Here is a 22,251-nt window from a genome sequence, read left to right as displayed (position 1 = left end):
ATGAGACACAGAATCGTATTTATCATCGTTTATAAACTAGAAACTAATAAATACATTTAAATGAAAACTACATACCGGTACTTGAATAACATCCAACTTCAGGTTCCATGATGTTCACTGCTATTCTAATTAACTAGTCACTATTTTTTAAACTAAACAGTGTTCTAACAAAACTAGAGATTAAAACACTTATTTTAAAACTTACTAACTAACTTAAACGCACTATTATAAAGTTTTTAATCTGAAATTGTCTGTGAGAAATCCTAACGGTTCTCACAGTCTGCAATCAAAAATATGACTGACGTATCAGAACGCTTGTCCGGTCAAAGAAGTTTGAAGCGAGCAGAGTGACTCAATTGTTTTAAACGTCTGAAAGAAGAGTAGGCCATCCTTAATCTCTGACTGCCTCTACGTATGTAATTAGAATTTTTCGAGCTCCTTTCCAAGACGACCTGGAATTATCGTAGTTTATGTATGCATCTAAATGACATATGAAATCCAAATGTGAGCTTTGCGAGATATAACGTTTTGACGACAGTAAATATGTCGTTGATGGTCTTGTGAGTTTTAAGGTCGTGTGGACTTGCGGATTTAATGATTATGGTTCGTATTCTTGTTTAAAGCCATGTTAAGCACGGAGTTTGTCAAAATAATTTTTAAAAATGGTGTGTCTGCATCACAGATAACAGAACTCTTATCCATTGTAAAGATGAGTTGTCTAATGCTGTTTGGAGAAATAATCGTCGTTTTTCTGATAATATTTCTAAACCCACAATTAAATTCTGTGTGTTTAAACAAAGAATGCATAAAAGATCTAACATGGGTTCAGTGTATAGCTTTAAAAAGCTTTCTTTCTGATAATATAAGTTCAGGTTTAATAATTAATTGCAGTGCGAAGTAAATTACAGGGGTTACTAAATTGACTTCAAATAAGAGGTTATGATCGTACATATCTAGTGGGGGAGGTTTCGGAAAGAATTGGGCATTCCCCAGAAATTGTTGAACGCCACGAATTCCCTTGGTCAGAAGATTCTAGTCAGACATTTGTATAAAACGAGTAAGGACTGATGTGCAGATAAACCTAGATAAGCCCGTGCATTTGAGAATTATTATTACCCTGGAACGACAATTTCCAGACATTTCGTTTCTGTAGATTTCACGGTGTCTCTGTCTTCAAACTACGTGCGATGAACACGTAAATTCGAAAAGTTGCAATACTTTGGTGACGTGTTCCTTGAAACCAGATTTCTTTTTGTGTAAAATCCAGCTGCCTAAAATTGTGGCAAGTGTGAATTCATAGCGGTGCATCCTAACACAACCGGCTTTGAAGTTTCCATTTCGTCAGTAAAAGGTCGATAATGCAGTGAAACCACGATAAGTCAATAAGAATTACGTTTGACATAAGCCATTTTTAACCCTTAATGCTACTTTAATTCGTGCCTCCTTATCTATAAGATTTGCGAGACTTGATGGTAGGCTGATGAACATTCTGATGCCAGAATAATATTCGCTCTTCTAAATGTATAAGAGGCTACCAATTGGTCTATGAAACCGATTATTATTCCTTGTGTTGACGCAGTGTACAGCAGAATTACTTTGAAACTGTGTAGTTCACTGATGAGAATGTCCATTCAAATGGACGAGCCCTAACCTCTTAAACAGATACAATTTCAGGTTTCACACCAGTCATTGATCTAACAATATTCTTTTGTAAAGTGAATATTTTTTTATTTTAGATAAATCCCCCTCAAATTACTCCATTGTTAATTATAAAATGAAAATAGACGCAGTAAACTGAGTTGAGTGTCAATGCTACTTTTTTGCTTCAATTAACTTGCACATTAAAATTTGACACAACAAATTTAATTGACATCTTGATATATGGCATTATTTTCTGGGGAAACTCAGTACACAGCAGAAAACTATCCAAAAGATAACCATTAGAGTTATAAGGAGTAAATCATATAGGGAATTATTTAAAGAATTTAATATTCTTCCTATCCAGCAAATTCTGTGTGTTATTAAAATCATTTTGTAGTGGACAGCATAAAAGTTTCAAATGATCTCAGATGTCTACGGATACAGACACAAACATAACCTACAAATGCCAAACATAACCTCAGCAAATAAAGAAATCAATTTACTATAGTGAAACTAAACTTTAATAATCTTCCATCCACTATAAAAAGTTGTAGTCATGACGTAAAGAAATTTAAGGTAGCAACAAAGACTTTCTCCTGTCTCACTCCATCAGTTCCTCAGAAAATTTCTAATTTATTGGGAATACAGAGATGATGCTTTCTTCTGTGATTGTAATGTGCTGTAAAACTGTAGTTGACTTTAAATCACTGTCACGCTCATGCAATTTACATTGAAATGAATTTACTCTGTCGGTTAATCAACGTTTTACCAAATTTAGGCGATCATCAATTTGGCAACTCTTGTATACGAGTACTTGAAACATGTTGTGGTGAGTTATTTGTTATACATTTTGTTATCTTATGGGTTCTGTTAAGTTATTTGCTGCTGGAGGAAAGTCATTTATATGTTATAAAAAGCAATGGCCATAGAATTGAATTAATATATTTTATTGTTCTCCAGTTTGAGAAAATATTCTGATTATTTATAGGTGATTTTTCTTAAACCCTTTATTTCCTTCCTGTCAGAAAGGACCTGAACCATTCTTCAGCTATTCCTCGAATGCCATAAAAATATAATTTGGTCAACAACATTTTATGATTTAAAGAGTCAAAAGCTTTTGCTAAAATACAGAATATGAATTTTTGTGATTAAAAGATTTCAGTACATTGTCTGTTAGTCTGAATGCTGTGTCTTCAGTGGATAAACATTTTTAAGCCAAATTGTTCTAGGACGACATAACCTAACCTCAAACACTTAAGGAAAGTTGGTTGCGTTTTAAAATCTTGTGTCAGATACTAAACCAAACCCCCGAATGGGGGGTTAAATAAATTGACCAATGCCCCCTCGGGGGGGTAGGTCAAGTGTTTTATGACATGAAACATTCGACGAGGTTCTCACCCGAAAGCCAAAATTATACATTTATTTTAAGCAGATAACGTGTTTAATAAATGTTTATTCCAAAGGGTTTTGACGCCGGTAATTTACACTTAAAATTATTCTATGTCAAGACTTTTTCCATCGTTTGTTCTTCAAAAACCACGACATTTCGGAGACAGAACCAGCCTCCGAAACGTCGTGGTTTTAAGGAACAGACGATGGAAAAGTCCTGACAATGAATAATTTTAAATAAATTTTGGTTTGGAAAGTTTGTTCAGAAGAGGCAGTTCGGAAGATCCAGGCGTGAATGACTATGAAGGAATTTGTCACAGATTTAAACATTTCCTACGTAACGAAGCTAATATTGCACTTATTGAAAATAGCGACTCGTTTTACAAAATGTCTCCAGGAACGTAAACTTTCGTAAGAGTGGGAACTGCCTGTGGTTTTAAAAATGTGCTCAAATGTTAGATTGCTATTTCGAGTATGATAAGCGGAAAACTAAAGCTAAGAGGAATACCAACTGGCAGAAATATTTTACATCGAAATTACTTAAATGCGTGACGACTCTAGTTTGGACAACCCTACTTTCACTTAATTTCTGCGGAGTGGGTAGTTCTTCTATCTTACGTTCCTAGTAATGCGTTCTGTGCTCTGCACACTCAACATTAATTTTTAAAATTGTTAAAAGAACACGTAACAAAATATTTCTTTCCACGTGGTGGCCACATCTCAAAGAGAAATAACATAGTAGCATTTGTGAAGAGGTCCATTTTGAATCTGGTTTTTCTCTATCTCGAAGCGAGAGATACGGAGTTATAAGAGAGAGTTTATTCTGCGTTTCTCCCAGAGCAACCGAACACGTCAAATGTGGTGAGGCGCAACACCTCGGCGAGTGGGCAGTAGTGACTGACTGGGTATAAGCTGGTCGAACTTGGTTCAAATCCGGACAAGGACATTTCGTCGCAAACAGCTGCCAGACCCTCCTAGCCTGCTGTTTAATGGAGGTTTTTTGTTTTTAGATAAAGCGGCCAAACGTGGAGCTGACCGTTCATCTCCATCTAATGTAAAATTTAAGAATGCGTGGCGTTTTACCACCACACACCCCATACGTTTAAACAGCTTGGCGTTTAAGCTGCTTTTGAAGTAGCATTAACTGTGGACCAACAGAGTGCTTCAACGTTTTAATGAATTTTGTTTTTTTGGGTTTAATTTGGTTCTCAGAGCAAATAGGGACCTTTTCCATGTTATTAACAGACTGGTCTATGCAAGGAGATACGTTTTCTTTGAGGTAGGGCATACTTTAAAGATGACAGGAATTTTACATTTTACAAATATTGACAGCTTTTGTGTTTTCTATAATTTTATGTTCAGCGGTTTGGAAAGAATGACAAATATTTCCTAAACAGCATATTTAATCAAGAAACAGAAGGTCTTACTGCACCATATAAATTAATAAATTGTAATTTCTGATAAGAGAAATTGACGATACAAATGTCGCGCGTAGGCTTACGAAAGGTCTGCCACTAAATGTCGATTCTAATGACTAAGACGCATCGTAGACTCTGATTTTTATCTCAGCTCTGACACAGCTAATAGCCTGATTGGATTTTAGTGCATTTATTCGCCGTGAAAATTTGAAATCGCACACAATATATTTATTTTATTATGATTTACATAGGATAATGTTCCAAATTAATTATATACTTGAACTGAATTTTATATATTGAATTTGTTGGAATCAAATGATTTGAGAAATTTTAGTGTAATTTATCTCCGACTAAAATAATATAATAAACTAACCAAAGCGATATGGACCAAAATTTAATTTGCGCGGAAACCTTATTGTAGACCCCAAATAATAAATATGTATGTACATAGACACACTATATATATATTAAAATATACATTCTGGGAATCCGTCTAGTTGTCGTAAATACAACTGTTTACGACCTTAACCAGAACTGGGGCTACATTCACCTTGTCTTATTGAAACTTGAAATAAAAGATTTTTATTCTAAATCATTTATTACAAAATACAACATCTAATCAAACAATACAGTTACATCACAGAAATATTAGACATAAAACAACGAGAAACATAGCACACAGTGACTTCCACAAGTAAACACCTGCGTTAGCCGCGTCATAGCTCAGGTGGTTAGGGCTAGAGGTGGGATTCTTACCGCGCAGGCTCGTGTTCAAACCCAGGGCAGTCTATGCGGAATTTGTGGCGGACAAAATGGCGCTAAGACGGGTTTCTTTCAGAGCTCTTCGCCTCTACCCTGTCGGTACAATTCCACCACTCCTCCATATTAATTTATTCGTCATATGAAAGATGGAGAGTTAGCGGTTCAAGTTCCACAGAGACATTGTATGAAAGACATGTTATCAAACGCGCAGTAGAAACAAAGTTTCCCTACGTGTAATAAAGATGTACTTCAAGATAGCAAGAATTATTATAGATTAGTGAATATAATGATATACATATATCCTACGATATAATTTAACAGTTAATTATGAGCGGCTGTTACCCAAATTTAATAGCAATTTTTTTTAAGAATTTTATATAATAACCGGTTATTTACAATTTACAGTAAAAATAACAATTACCCTAATACATGCATTGCACCGTACATGAAGATATTTTGTGATTGCTACAATTTGGTGAGAGAATTTCTGTGTGGAACTGGACCATTACGGGTCCATTGCCCCCCTCGACCAGATGATACATGAACGAAAATGGAGCAGCGGTGGAATGACATGGACAGGGGAAAACCTTAGGAATCAGAGAGAAAAATATTTCAGTGCCACTTTGTCCACCACAAATTCTCGTGGACTAACTCAGGGGCCAACCCGAGCCTTCGTGGTGAAAGGACGGCGAACAATTGGCTGATCCATGGCGTGACTAAACGAGACTATGAAAAATAAATAACACAGAAGTTTTGAAATACAGTGTCAATTGGTATGGAAAAGACAAATACTTTTATTTGGAGACGTTTATAAATATTATACGAGAGTTATATAGTTAAAAATAAAAATAAATACATGAAAAGGAACAAGTCTATTTAGATTTAAGGCTTTATATTTAACAGTTTTTAAATAAATACATAAAGTGTTACATTTATGTTAGAATTCAGTGCAGTGCAGTATCTGTTAGAATGAATGTTTAGGTCCTTCAAATTTTTGTTGTGCAGTCGAGCAAAATATATAAATGAATTGAATTGAAAATATATTAAACTAAACCACTTTCTTGTTTGAATATTTAAAGGATTTGTGGAAACATTGTAATGGAGTACAGTCAAGTTTAAAAACGATTATATATGATGACATATAACGCGAAGGAAAGAAAATGAAGAAATAAAGGGAGGGATGGAGTCCTGCTGTAGTTAAAAAGAAGCTCGGAAATTGTATTCCGTACAGGAATACACAAAATATACTCATGCGTTCTTTTCAGCCTACATTTAGGAAGAGGTATTGAATCCCAATTGTGTGGAGTGGCACAACTGCCACATTAACTTTCATCCAGATGCATCCAGTGGTCTTTGGGTTGAATTGATTGGACTGACGGACAGATAAAGCCAACTGATAATGCACTCTGCGCAAAGAACGCGTGATAAACAAACACTGATAAACAAGTGCATAACATAAGGAATTCGAAGACACTCGACATCCACTCTGCATAATTCAACAAAACATTTCTTCACAAAATGTGCCCAAAGATGGCTGTCTTCTTGGCTGTTGCACTGTGTAGTCTGGTAGAAGATAATCGATGTTTCAGAAGTCCCTGTCTTCCGCCATCAGGGCGATCGCCTTGATGATGGAGGCGGTAAACACACCCGAAATGACGATAAACTTCTACAGGGCTACACGGTGCAACAACCCAGAAGACGGCCATCTTCAGAATCACTGCCGTGCAAACCTCAGCTCCTACAAAGTTATTCCTAAATGAGTAAAAATAAAAATAAAAGGTAAAACTCAAACGATAAAAAAGAATAGAAAGTTTGAGAGTAATTACACATACAAGTTAAGACATCAGATTCATTCACATCAAGGAACAAACATATTTTATTGCATGCTCAGACTACAATTACAAAATGCGAAGGATGGAACCATTCCTTCCATACAGGGCCACTTTAAGGCAGTGGTGAGGCTATGGAAAAACATGATCTTGGGGTCCACTGTCCCATTTCCTAAAAATAGGAGGGATTCACAGCAAATTTACGCTACTGGGAGATTTAAAAATCTTAATCTATAAACTATCTTTGTTTTCACAAAATATATTTATATTAACAAAAACTGAATGGATAGGAAAGGATAATATAAAAATTTTATACATTCAAGCTAAAGTGTGAAATGCAAAGATTACCCACGAGTAAAGAAACGTTTTGAACGTCCTTTGTGTTTCAACAGCCCAAATAGGTGAATCGAAAGAACAAGCGAACTAACTGTTTAATATGTGTGCTATTGCGATGGCGCTCCCCGCTCCAAATAGCAGAATCTGATAAAATTTTGCCGTAAGAATGCTGACACATCCCAAAAATGTTTCTAGAGAACTTTGGAAAAACTTTGGGCAAATTTAAGAACGCGGTACCGTCGGTCGGGCGGGCGGATGGGGCCCAATTTTCCCACTGGTTAAAGTGGCCCTGATTACATAGTTTTAAAATTAAAGCGGGAACTGGAAAAGAATGACGCTAATTTAAATAAGATATTTAATTAAATTAAGTAGCATTAAACGAACCCAATAAATACGAACCAGGCAAATGTAAGGAACAAATGTTATTAACGAATGAACACTAAACAAACATTATGAATAGAAATTACCCAAAAAATAAGGAATTTTATTGGTTAAATATCTAACTAATCAATCCGTTTTAAAACACAACATAAATAATTATGCAAATTTAAGAAAATAATATTATTTGTTTAACATATAACTAACATTAAAAAACCTATGAGCAGAGAATACATTGAACAAGCAATTGCCGACAGCCGACAAAGGGTGGTCCTCCGGGTTGGGGTTGGGCGTTAGGCTAACAACTTTTCACTAAAACCTCAGTCATATATTTTACAGTCTGTGAAATACAAAATCTACGCAAGAATTTCTACCAGAAGAGGGGAATAATGACAATGTTGGAAAACCCTGTGCATCATGATATAAGACATAATAAAAGGAATACATATAAACAAACGTGCATACATACAAACATACATACATTCATATATACATTAATGCATACATACACACATTCATACATAATACATGCATACATACATTCATACATAATACATGCATTCATACATAATACATGCATACATACATTCATACATAATACATGCATTCATACATAATACATGCATACATACATATTACATGCATACATACATAATTCATGCATACATACATAATACATGCATAAATACATAATGCATGCATTCATACATATTACACGCATACATACATACATACTACATGCATACATACATACATTCATACATAATACAATCATACATACATATTACATGCATACATGCATATTACATGCATTCATACATAATACATGCATTCATACATGATACACGCATACATACATAATTTATGCTTACATACATAATACATGCATAAATACATATTACACGCATACATACATACTACATGCATACATACAATCATACATAATACAATCATACATACATATTACATGCATACATGCATATTACATGCATTCATACATAATACATGCAGAAATACATAATACATACATTCCTACATAATACATGCATTCATACATAATTCATGCATACATACATAATACATGCATGCACACACAGCGGATACATAAATTGCAAAACCTACCTCAGAATTTGTAAATAAATTAAATAACGAAGGGAAACGAAGAATTTGACTCCCCATTATATCAGAAAAGAACAAATTTCAATAAAAAACAAACATAGCCAATGAAATCGTATTTCCAACATTGTAGGAGAAAATAAAGATATGAGAAGGGGAAATGAATGGTTTACTAAATCGAAATATGATCTAACAAATTGAAGGGCGTAGTGCAAAAACACGACAAGGCACACTTTTATCGAAAAGGAATTTTCCATGTATCGCTTTTACATGTGTCGCTAAGTGGCAGAAATTTCTGAAGAATCACTTTGATGGATCGGTTCTGAACAGTCGAGCAGCTGAAGTCATGTCAACAAATTTGCCAGTGATTTATGAAGACGTGTGTATAGGAAGATTGTTTGAATTCGGAGATTTGAATTGTGTACCGCCTGCAAATAGGAGCTTCCCAATAACATTAATTGCTAATGGGTCAATGGTAAATTACGAAGGTGAAGTGACGAAGCTATCTTTACCGACATATAAGAGAAATACACGTTTTGGTTCCGCAAAATAAGGGCATTTCTGTTGTACATGCGACAATATGATTATTATTATTATTATTAAGTGTTCTGTCTTACGACAGGTCCATTGCTCTGCCCAAAAAGAGCTCTCCAGTTGTCCCTATTCTCGGCTTCTCGCTTTAATTCCTGGAACGTCATCTTCTTTCCTTGTTTAAGGTCGTCGGTTAGCTGTATCAATCTTCTTCCTAGTCCTCTCTTTCCTTCAACCTGGCCTTCGGTGATATCACTCATTAATCCATTCCTTCTCATAATATGTCCCAGCCAGTTAGCTTTCCTTCGTGTAATCGCCTGCAGAATGCTTCTTTGCTCGTTGACTCTCCTCAATACTTCTTCGTTGGTCACTCGATCCGTCCACCTGATCTTCTCTATTCTTCTCCAACACCACATTTCAAAACTCTCCAGGTATTTCTGTTCCTTCTTCCTGAGTGTCCAAGTCTCTGCTCCATACAGCGCGACACTCCATACGTAACACTTCACTAGTTTCTTCTTCATCTCCAAGCCCAACTTGCTAGTGAGAAGTATCCTCTTCTTGACGAAAGCTGCCTTGGCCATGGCTATCCTTGCTTTTACTTCCTTGGTGCATAGGGCGTCCGTCGTGACTATGCTTCCCAAGTACTTGAAATGCTCCACATTCTCCATCTGTTGGTTTCCAATTACAACGTTCAATGGTTCTGCTCTCGGTGCTATCCTCATTACCTTTGATTTTTCAATGTTGATTTCCATTCCATACTCTCTACCTGTTTCCACTAACTTGTCCATCATGTTCTGTAATTCCTCCTCTTCCTTCGCCAATACTACTAAGTCGTCTGCATACTTTACAGTCTTTATCACTCTTCCTCCAATTTTGAAGTCTCCTGTTCCCTCCAGAGCTTCCTTGGCAAGCCATTCCCCGTACAGGTTAAAAAGAATTGGTGATAAGCAGCATCCCTGTCTTACACCTCTACCTATCTCAACGCTGTTGGTGTCTCCTGAGTCCAGTCTCACTTTGACTTTTTGCAATATGATAAGCCACGATAATTTTCAAATTTTAACACTAAGTTATCTTTGACATCTTTAAATTGTAGTTATTCTTATACCTTGGTAAAATATATATGAAATTAAATATATTATGTGTAATGTTTATATAGTGACTAGCTACGGGCTGGACGACCGGGGTTCGATCCCCGACGGGGGCAGAGGATTTTTCCTCTAGCCTCTGCGTCCAGACCGGCTCTGGGGCCCACCCAGCCTCCTGTACAATGGGTACCGGGGTCCTTTCCCGGGGGTAAAGCCGGCCGGGGCGTGATGCTGACCACTCACCCCCATCTAGTGCCGAGGTCAAGGAAGAGAGGAGCTATTCCTCCACTCACCCCAAACGAATACATGGCGTATAGTGGGACAAACATTACTATATGTGTAATGTTTGCGTTATTTAATAGAATATTATTTTTATAGGATTTAACAAAAACTAAACAAAGCCCCGAGTAAACTTGAATGTTCTGGCTGGTAATGTTTGTGCAGTAAACCCTTCATTACAATGAAAACAAACATACGACCAATGTACCAATTTTACAATTATGGCACTTTCATCATACATACAGTATGTCCCAAAAATACCTCAATCCGAGGATTACGTATTAAATATTGTGTTAGTGTGGTAGGAATCCAAGGACCACGAAGTGTTGTTATTACTCAAAATTATTTGCGAGCGCAGTCGTATGAAGAAGATAACCTGGAATATTACGTGAGGCTTCGTAATGATGCGGGCAACCACTTTTTAGCTCGTTAACCGTTTTCGCGATACTAAAGACAAAAGACGCACGGGATGAGCCAGAAAAGTGCAGGACAATTTAAATTTTTTTGTAATGACGAACTTCGGTTTGCGGGACTTGTGGGACACCGTGTAAGTATTATTGATCTGATACATTATTTTGGTTAAATGAGATGCTTTGTCCAAAATTGTTCTTAATTCATCTCTAAAACACGTCATCAAGAATGTCAGAGGGATTCAGGAATGGTCTGCTCCAGGTACTTGCCTATGCTGATGGTCAATTTGCTGGGGGATGGTGTGGGTACCATAACCAAGAATACAGAAACTCTCCGAGAGGCTAGCAAGGAAATAAGTCTAAAGGTAAATGTAGATTAAACTAAATACATGGGCGTAATAAGGGATCAACTTCAGTAGCAATGGCGGAACACGTCATTTGAAAATGTTTCAAAATGTAAGTATCTGGGAACAAAATCAACAAACAGAAATGAGGTCCATGAAGAAGTTAAGAGTAGAAATAATTCGGGGAAGGCTTGAATTTATCCAGTTCAAAAACTTTTTTCATTCCGTTTAGTAACCACAACACTACAGATCGGGATATATAAAAGAATAATTTTGCCTGTTGTCTTGTATGGTTGTGAAACATGGTCTCTTACTTTGAAGGAAGAACGTAGATTACAAATGTTTGAAAACGGTGCTGAGGAGGATATTTAGACCTAGGAGGGATGAAATAAGTGGGGAATTTAGGATTTTTCGTAACGAGGAGCTGCGTGAATTGTACGAGTCACCTAGCATAATAAGGATAGTGAAATCTAGGAAGCTCCGATGGGCTGGATATGCAGCACGAATGGGGGAGGCAAGTGGTGAATCCAGAGTTTTGGTGTGAAATCCTTGTGGAGAACGATCACTGGGCAGACCAAGAAAGGATGGGAGGGTAATATCAAGGTGTATCTTAGGGAGGCAATTCTCAAGTCTAAGAATGGAATCAGCCTGTCTCTTTGTACGGGCAACAACGAAGGCTTGTTCCTCGGTTGACCACGAGATTTGCTCTCTGCATATCTTTTGTTTCCCCTAGCAGTCTGCACCGGGGGTGGGTGACGTAATGGAGAGATAAATTATATGTTTTATTTTGAGCAATGAATCAATCGTAACTGCAGACAGCTGACTGGCCGTCGAGATTTAAAATGTGAAGGAAAGTTTTTATTATGCCCTGACTGTCCTAATTGAAAGAAATCAAGAGTCCAGAACACTATCATACAAATAATTATGTTATTTTTATATTTTCATCAGGTTAGAGGACGACTTATTTATGATTTAAGGAGAACTGAAAAGTATAATTCACAAATAAACAAAGTAATTATATACTGGGGCCCACGGAAATGAAGACTGCAATTTTTATTGTTAGTCATGGCTGTCGAATATAGACTGAACATTAATCTCGTTAAGATTTATCTGGGACATCGCTTATAACAGAGTATACGATATGAAGATTCCTGTCTTCTGGGATGTTGCACTGTGTAGTCTGGTCGATGTTAATCAACGTTTCAGTGGTCATGCTGCCGATGAATCATCGCCCTGATGACGGAGGCAGTATAACCTCTGAAACGTCGGTAAACATCTACCAGACTACACAGCGCAACAGCCCAGAAGACAGGAACCTTCATACTCAACGCTGTGAAAACCTCAAATCTTGCAGAGTATACGATAATCTGAATAGAAGTAGAATTTTCGCGAAAGGTCTACTGGAAAATTATGATACAGTATCCCAGCCAGTGAAAGCAACGTAAAGTAATCACAAAAATACTCTTTTCGTAATGGAAGACGAATCCTAACCTCTGAATATCTTTATAACACGTTAAATACAATTCCATATGCAGTTATCAGGTAATGAATTCCAAAAAATAAAGAATTGCATAATTTTTCAAACAAGTTAAACGCCTACAAAGAAACTTAATTTAAATCTGCCAACGTGAAATGACGCGTGGAAATTACATCGGAAGGAACGAATTTAATTAGTTACTTGCTGACCACAATTTGGAAACTGAAACTGAATGTATAAGTAGGCCTTGATGAATGAATTGCGTTTTGAAGTGTTAACTAACGTAAACCTCGAATGCGACAGTCAAATACGTAAATTGTGACACGGATCCTAAATTAGAGAAACGGCAGAAATTTGATACCAGAACACACGAAATTTTTATGACCTCTGCAGAGATTTACAAAATTTGACAACGAAATGAAGAACTTAACAGGATTAAGGGAAGGTGAATGTACGATAATCAAGAATAATGGGAGAGAAATGATGCAGATGTGAATTTACCGACGAGCTCACTCGCAGTTAGGCTGGTTTCTTGTTGCCTATATCTAGGGGAGAGGTGGGGACATATAAATGGAAAAATTGCAACTTGATGGTATTTGGGGAAACACAAGATATGCAGAGCGCAAATTGATCAACAAGCAGTGGATGATTTTCGGTCTTCTGGCCTGAAAAGAAATCTGAATTTCAAGTGTAACTTCGTCGGAGAATAAGCAGTGTTCAATGTTGAATGTTTCGGTGAAGATCGAATTTGTCCCTGACATGCTAATGAAGTGGCTGCTGAAACCTTCCCTGTCCGCTCCCTTCCTAGCCACGTGGTCGCTAGCCCGGGGTAAAGGCGGAATTTCGAAGTTGTTATGAAATATCCAAACCGTATTTAAGATGACACAGAGCCAGGGAATAAGGCGCATTGTGGGAAATACACGACCCTCATATCAAGGATAATCCTGTGAGCTGGCGGGCTACTTCTCTTAGTAACAGTAAAGAAGGCCGTGGCTAGTAATTAAAAGAAGATTTAGCGAGATTTGTTATTAAATATTGAGGGGTCGTGGGCGTAGATGGAGGAATGTTTGCGAAAAAGGAACGAGTAGGAAATTTAGTCTTTCGACACTGTTGCTTGTTGCTAGGTAATGGGCCGAGTGGAGGAACATGGGAAGAGTAGTTCCTGCTCAGATATGGATACATAACATAGTGGAAGGCAGATTGGAATGCGACGCCTTGTCGTTTTTGAAAGGGGAAATTGCTGAAATTCAGGTGTTACAGATTATGTGGTGCTCTGACAGAACGGAATTTGAAAATCCAAGCCCAGAGCTACTAAAATTTTTTTCATGAAGATAGGCACTTGTGGAATGAATTTCTAATTCACTTTTAAAAGGGGTTAGAGATTCAAGTGTGAAGATTTGTATTAAGGGACGGAACCCCACCGAAAAAAAATGTTTTTCTAAGAGGCTAAATATCGCTTCTTAACTACTTCTTATAGCTCACAGTACGTAACGTTGAAAAAGTGGAAGAATTAGAAAGAATTGAATTTGGGGGTCAGAAATACTGTAATTATGGACGAAGGAATTTGCCTAGATTAACAGGTAAACATGAAGAAACTGGCAGTGTTTCCCCCCTTAATTGAATAGGTCGTTGCTTCTCAGTTATTCTAGTCATGCCACCACCACCCACTGCCGTATTAAAAGGAGGCTTCCTAATTTCCCCTGAAGATAACAACGCAAGTGCTTGCCGAAACATCCAGACAACAACATTTCATGACGCTGCTTATTCCAGTAAGCCGAAGTTACACATTGAAAAAGCCAGTTGCTGCTTACTGTAACGGAGAATCAGTGGCTGCGATGTTTCTACAGGCTGTTCCATTCCACTACAGGAAGCATTGACGATGATTCTTCTTCGCCGATCTGCTCTGGCTGCATCCACGCAGAAGGTTCGCCTTTGATGTTTCTTCACAGACGTAGTTTCTTCCGTTGCCCTCCGCCGTCTTCAGGACTGAGGACGTGCCTCCTCTTCTGTGGTTTCCTCGGGTCCGCCTGATGCGTTGTTGTCTGCAGAACCCGATCTTCTGTGACCACCCCTCGTGCTGGTATCAGAATCCTCAGAATCGTCTCTGGGATCCTCGAGGGGTGATCGGTGTCACATGTAGGGTCTGGAAATGAAAAATTCTTAATCGCATTTTATGTTCATGGGACAACCAAACTTACTCTTAATACATTAACGTGTGAAAATTTTTATTTTAGCCCAAATCATTATATTTTGTGCTGACAACTGCTTTAATATTCTTTGAAGACTGCGTCTAATATTTTGATGTTTTTACAATTAAAACTAAAGAACTTTTATCATAATTCAGCTTTCTCTTTCGTAATGTTAGTAACATTCAGTTTAATGAAGTGTGTGAGGGAGTGGTGAATACTTTGACCACGCGTGGCGCTGGCAATGGATGACAGCGCCAGATATCTCATGCAGTGTTATAAACGCGTACAAACAAACCTTTACTCTGGAAAGGGATACTTATTCACGAGTATATAAGTTATATTTATATAATATAATATTATACATAAATTCACAAAACTTGAATTTAATTATGTAACTCAAAACAATAAATTTTACAAGTAGATGAAGCAGTTATTTGAGTTTAATTTCGAGGTCAGAGGCTGAGAGACACAGAGAAAACACAAAGTGCGAAGTTGATGTAGTAAACTTGCTCAGTGAGAAGTTTTCTTGTGCAGTCGAAGCATTTTTGGGTGCAGGTACTCAGATCAGACATGCGTGTTCTGTACGACGGTATTGTAACATTCTACATGAGTTCCGTATTAAAATCCTAATTTCTCTGCAGTTTTCTGTTGAATCTCCATACAAAATTTGATTGAATTCTACTCTGAGCATTACAAACTAGAAGACCGACATCGACACGGACGGAGTTCCACTGTCTGTTCACATCTGATATTTTGCAAGTGTTGGGGAACTGAATGTAAGCAGGTCGCTTAGTTCTGAAATTAAATAAGATATCTCACCTGGTCCTTGATTGGTGGATTCAGGGATGCAGTCATGTGAGGAAGCCAATGGGGCACTTGACACCGGCGCTGTTGGATACTCAATCTGTTGACACGAAAACAGGAATCAGTTGCCTGTAGTAGTTTGTTCAACATTCGCCCTTCTTAGTGATTCTTTGCAGCAAAACCCAAGTTCGAGGCAACTGTTTTTGCAGTTAGCATTACGCACTCAACATAACTGCCCCTTTGCACCATTTCAGACTCAATTAGACTCCGATGTTACCTGCTGTTAAGTCGCGCGACTAGAGTCATTTTCAGCCTTGAGGCCATTCCACCCTCGTCAGGATGAAAGATGATTTACCGACGAACTCAGCAACCCAGAGTTGCTTCAGTGCGAACACTGCCCAAATACTTAACAACGATCACAAGCGAATTTCAAATAAGAAAATGTAGCAGAAGACAAAAAAGGAACACGTGGGGTAAAACGGCTGGTTTATGGTCATTTTAGCTCCATTTGTTTTTTCTTGTTTACAACAATATGTAATATAACTTCGGGTAAGCGCGCCATGATTGGATAATGCTTTTTGGAGTAAGTTCCAGGTTGCCAGATACGACCGAGATGTGTCTGTGGTCTTAATTTATTAATCTAACATTTTTAATATTGTTGTGACATTCAAGCGACACAGCAAAAGAACACTTTCTTGCAGAGCCTGAAAATGGTAAATATTGTCAGAGCCTACGACTGCTTATCTAATAATTAATTAATTTCTCGCGTATGTTTGAATGATGAGTAATGAAACGTCATTTATCATGTGAGACAAAAATAGAGAGGATTTTTTTTAACTTTGTAACTTGCAATGCGTAAATTGCACTGAGAAACTAATGTAGGTTAAGTGTTAACACTGGTCCTCCAGGTTGGGGGTTGGGTGTAGGGCTAACAACCTTTCACCTTTAAAAAAAATATGTGTTACGAAAAAATCAACCAAGCCTCGGATCAGGACGGACTCTTTGGCACGACCACGGCAATTGAAAAAGGACATGAGATTTGGTACCTGGAACATTAGGAGCCTCTATAGGGCTGGGGCACTGAAATCAGTGTGTAGGGAATTAGGGAATTATAAGTTAGACTTAGTGGCAGTGCAGGAAGTGCGATGGGAGGGGGAGGGCACGATCCCAGTGGACAATTTTACATTTTTCTATGGAAAGGGGAATGACAATCATCAGCTAGGGACGGGTTTTTTTGTTCATAGCAGAATTAGGGCAGCAGTTAAGAGAGTAGAATTTGTTAGTGACAGGTTGTCTTACGTAATTTTGGAAGGACGTTGGTGCGACATCATTGTCCTTAATGTTCATGCCCCAACTGAAGACAAAAGCGATGATATCAAGGATAGCTTTTATGAAGAATTGGAATCAGTATTTGATACATTTGGCAAGTATCACATGAAAATTCTGCTAGGAGATTTCAATGCAAAAATTGGGAGGGAGGATGTCTTCAAACCCACAATAGGCAGCGAGAGTCTCCATGCACTTAGTAATGATAATGGCGTCAGAGCAGTGACCTTCGCTACGTCAAAAGATTTAATTGTAAAAAGTACAAAATTTCCACACCGTGATGTTCATAAATACACTTGGACTTCCCCAGATGGCAGAACACACAATCAAATAGATCATGTTTTAGTAGATAAGAGAAGGCAGACAAATGTAATTGATGTGAGATCATTCAGAGGAGCAGATTGCGACACTGATCATTATCTGGTGGTAGCAAAAGTGAGGGAGCGGCTTTCAGTAAGTAGACGAACTAAACAAAATTTTGACACAGAAAGATTTGATTTGAAAAAATTAAGTGAGGGAGAGGCAAAGGAACAATATCAAGTTGAAATTTCGAATAGGTTTCAAATTTTAGAGACAAATGAGGATAATGAAAGTGTGGACATCAACAGGGAGTGGGAAAATGTCAGAAACTGCATCAAAATTTCAGCAAAAGAGAAACTAGGATACTACAGGAGAAAGCAAAATAAACCGTGGTTTGATGAAGAATGTTCAAAATTAATAGATCGAAGGAAGCAAACAAAATTTCAATGGTTGCAGAACCCAAACAAAACAAATGCGGATAATCTATGTAACGTGAGACGTGAGGCTAGTAGAACCTTTAGGACTAAGAAAAGGGAATACCTGAAGGGCAAAATTGCTGAACTTGAGACAAATAATAAGGAAAAAAACATCAGAGACCTGTACAGAGGCATTAATAACTTTAAGAAAGGATATCAACCCCAGACTAATTTGGTAAAGGATGATAGTGGCAATTTGCTTGCAGATCCAATAAAAATTGTGAATAGGTGGAAAAATTTCTTTAGCGAGCTCTTAAATGTTCATAATACTGGTGATATTAGACAGATTAAAATGCATACAGCTGAACTGTTGGTGCCAGAACCTAGCTTAGATGAAGTGGAACTAGCCATTGGGAAGTTGAAAAGTTATAAATCTCCAGGAATTGATCAGATTCCGGCCGAATTAATTAAAGCAGGTGGCAAAGGGTTGCATATGAGGATCCATAAGCTTATTCAGTTAATTTGGGATAAGGAAGAGATGCCACATCAATGGAAGGAATCCATAATTATTCCTATTTATAAGAAGGGGGACAAGACTGAGTGTGGTAATTACCGAGGAATATCGCTGCTATCAACCTCATACAAAATTCTATCCAACATTCTTTTGGCAAGATTAACCCCATATGCGAATGAAACTATTGGGGATCATCAGTGTGGGTTCAGACGAAACAGATCAACGATTGATCAGATCTTTTGCATTCGTCAGATACTAGAGAAAAAATGGGAGTTCGGTGGGACTGTACATCAGTTATTTATAGATTTCAAAAAAGCCTATGACTCTGTGAAGAGAGAAGTGCTATATAATATTCTTATTGAATTTGGTATACCAAAGAAGCTAGTGGGTCTAATAAAAATGTGCTTAAATGAAACCTGCAGCAAAATTCGAGTAGGTAAATATGTATCTGAGACATTCCTCATCAAGAACGGTCTAAAACAAGGAGATGCTTTGTCTCCCTTGCTCTTTAACTTTGCGCTAGAATACGCCATCAGGAAGGTCCAAGGTAGGCAGGAGGGTTTGCAATTGAACGGGACACATCAGCTATTGGCATATGCTGATGATGTTAATTTATTGGGGGACGATATAAATACAATAAAGAGGAACGCAGAAGTTTTACTAGAGGCTGGTAGACAAGTGGGGCTGGAAGTAAATTCAGAAAAAACTAAGTACATGTTAGTATCTCGTCATCAGAAGACAGGCGGGCAAAATTATCTTAGGGTAGCTAATAAATCCTTTGAAAGGGTTACAAAGTTCAAATATTTGGGAACAACAATAACAAATCAAAATGATACTTGTGAGGAAGTTAGGAGGAGACTAAATTCCGGAAATGCTTGCTACTTCTCAGTCCAAAATATTTTGTCTTCCCGTCTGATTTCTAAGAACCTGAAAATTAAAGTATACAAAACAATAATCTTGCCTGTTGTTTTGTATGGGTGCGAAACATGGTCTCTCACTCAGAGGGAGGAACACAGATTGCAGGTGTTTGAGAATCGGGTGTTGAGGAGGATATTTGGGCCTAAGAGGGAAGACGATGGGGCGTGGAGAAAACTGCACAATGACGAGCTTAAAAATCTGTACTGCTCCCCCAGTATTGTGAGGGTGATTAAGTCGAGAAGAGTGAGATGGGCGGGACATGTAGCGCGCATGGATGGGACAAGAGGTGTGCACCGGGTACTGGTTGGGAAACCTGAAGGGAAGAGACCGCTGGGGAGACCTAGACGTAGATGGGAGGATAATCTCAGGCGGGATCTATCCGAGATAGGAGTTGAAGGAAACTGGATTTTGTTGGCCCAGGACAGGGTCCGGTGGAGGGCTTTGGTTAATTCGGTGATGAACCTTCGGGTTCGGTAAGCCATCTAGTTAGTTAGTTAGTTAAGTGTTAACACTTACTGTGGTTGCACGCTCCAGGGAGGTCTCGTCCAAGGATGGCGACACAAATGAGAAGTTCTGCAATAGAAATTAGAAAAGTCACATTTAAGCAAAATTCTTTTGTGTTGGAACGTCGTTACTGCGGCGTTTGTAAGATCAGGAAAATGCGTATTTGGAAAGAAGTTGATAAACTCGTGTTTTCACTGTAAAACAGAGAGTAAGCCCATGGAAATAAAAAATCTGTCTGTCAAACTAGAGTTACGGTGCACAAATATCGGCCAAGGCCTAATAATGACATCAGAATTATTACTGACTGTAACACCTCGAAGGGAACGTGACCCTCGGCTTCCAACACGTGTTCTAAAAGGGCCAGAAATTAGCCTTGTTCTGACGCGACACGCAATAAAAGTAGGAAAGTTACGTGTTCTCACCTTGAAAGGGTCGTCGCTCCTTGGACGCCAAGTGCCCGCTGACCGAGGGTCAGACGCCACACCGAACTGGTTTTCATCGACATCATCGACGCTGATGATATCGTCGAGATGTGGGAGGAAGGGTGGTGATATCTTCTTCGCTCTCAGTTCATCATAGTCGATGGTCTGTAGACAAAGCACAAGCATAACAGAGTGAAGAATTCCGGCGAAGCAGACAAGAGAACACCTCAATTTGTTATAATTGCAGGGATTACGAAATTGATGTAAATTGTTGAGACCTTTTTAAGTGTTTTGTAACGTCGCATTTACTGGGATGAAAGTTTTAAGATGTCTAGTCGTGTCCTTAAGATTTGTACGTGAAAGAAATTTGAAGTCAGGTTTCGTGAAACTTTTATATTACGGTTTGTTCTGGGATTACAATCAATTTTCTTTGCGTTGTCTCTCTCTTGAGGCTCTCAATATGTCACTGAGCTCAAAATATTTCGTACGTCGCAATTTGGATGCAAGGGGCCCTTGGCAATTTCCCTACGTTAAGGATTGCCTCCTGCTGAGAATGTAGACCGCACTTTTTATTTATTTACTGAAGTTTTGAATCAGTAGCAACTTCTAGAAACGTTATCGAAAGCCTCGAAACTGCACTTTGCTTCCTTAGAAATACATTAGAGTCTGACCTTCAGTTATTCGACGTTCAATTTTTACGGACGTGCGTCCATTTTGTAATCGGCCGACTCAGCGTGTTCTGGAATGAGTCGCACTTCCTGATCGCATTTCGTGCACTCCGTCTCTTAGAGTATTTTTTATTGCCTTCGATAACACGAGCGGAGATCTACCTTAGTTCCTTAACCGAAGTTACCAATTTCTCATAACGAAGCGATTTCTTTCGTTAAATGTCGCGCGAAAAGAGAAAGTAGTTTATTTTTCCCGCGGAACAAATTTAAAGTCTTACAGAGACCAGACACACTTGGGGCTATGCAACAAGTGGCAGAAGAACATGGCGTCAGGTGCCTTCCCCTCGTCTCTTTCGATGGTCGTCTCAATTATCCGATCGTCCTTCGGGACTTTGATTTCTTGCGTCCAGGAAGAAGACAGTTCAGAACTGAAGCATTTTTGTGCAATATTTTATGGTAAGAGATTTGGGAAGACAACTTACGGCGTAGAAAGGATGACTCTTGACTTCCTCGGCGCCCCTCGCTCCGCCGCCCAAGCGCATTCTAGGGTCCTTCACCAGCAGCCTTGCTATGAGGTGCGACGCACATGGTGGGAAAAAAGGCGGGAAGACGGGCTCCTGAGTCAAAATTTTGCTGTAAAAGAGAATCGAATTAGTAAATCTGCCATTATGTTCCCTGTTGGTATTTCTTTGTTCCTGTAAATGACTTCATTAATCTAAGCCACCGAAATAGGTTTTGGGGGTTCATCTATAATAACATCTTGAGATGTTTATCTTTGTTTTCCGTTTCCTTCCATCTCCCTCACATTTAATTCACTCCTTGTATAATCTTTTGTTTCGGGTATATTTCTGCCTGAATTTTGGTTTCCTCCATAAAGTTGATTCTCCGCGAACTTCACTGGCATTAAAACGGATAACAACTGGTCCTCTGTTAGGATCGAACTAATCTGTGTAGGAGTTTGTTGAAAAAACATTGCTCTTCGCAAATAACGATACTCACTTAAATAATGCCTGCATGTTCCTTTCTTCGAACGGCCTGGAGTATGACAACATCTCATATATCAGAACTCCCAGGCTCCACCAATCAGATGCCTGCAACAATTAAAATTGGGACAAGAGCTTTAATCAGTCACTCCCATTTCTTTGTCCCCTCCAGAAACAGAAAAATGGATTCTGCTTCCTGTAATGAACGCTCG

At 38.3% G+C, this 22,251-nt stretch overlaps 2 protein-coding genes across 7 annotated transcripts in view; one reads left to right on the top strand and one right to left on the bottom strand.

Moving 5' to 3' along the window:
* LOC147874082 (uncharacterized) overlaps positions 1-22,251 on the top strand; it is a 145,973-nt gene that overhangs the window by 65,795 nt on the left and 57,927 nt on the right. The window lies entirely within an intron of this gene.
* Positions 13,124-22,142, bottom strand: LOC147874085 (ribosomal protein S6 kinase alpha-4-like). Its single transcript, XM_087347316.1, has 6 exons — positions 22,056-22,142; positions 21,539-21,689; positions 20,389-20,553; positions 19,979-20,035; positions 16,004-16,088; positions 13,124-15,138 (listed from the first exon to the last, which is right to left on the bottom strand). The coding sequence occupies exons 1-6, from the start codon at positions 22,106-22,108 to the stop codon at positions 14,939-14,941; spliced, it is 711 nt and encodes a 236-aa protein (XP_087203442.1). The 5' UTR covers positions 22,109-22,142; the 3' UTR covers positions 13,124-14,938.

The sequence above is a fragment of the Zootermopsis nevadensis genome, unplaced genomic scaffold (genome assembly GCF_977971745.1).
Source record: "Zootermopsis nevadensis isolate Lab colony 2312 unplaced genomic scaffold, Znev_1.0 Znev_ptg000011l, whole genome shotgun sequence".
NCBI classification, from domain to species: domain Eukaryota; kingdom Metazoa; phylum Arthropoda; class Insecta; order Blattodea; family Termopsidae; genus Zootermopsis; species Zootermopsis nevadensis.
The sequence above is the reverse complement of the archived record's forward strand: the minus strand, read 5'-3'. Positions and strand labels throughout refer to the sequence as shown.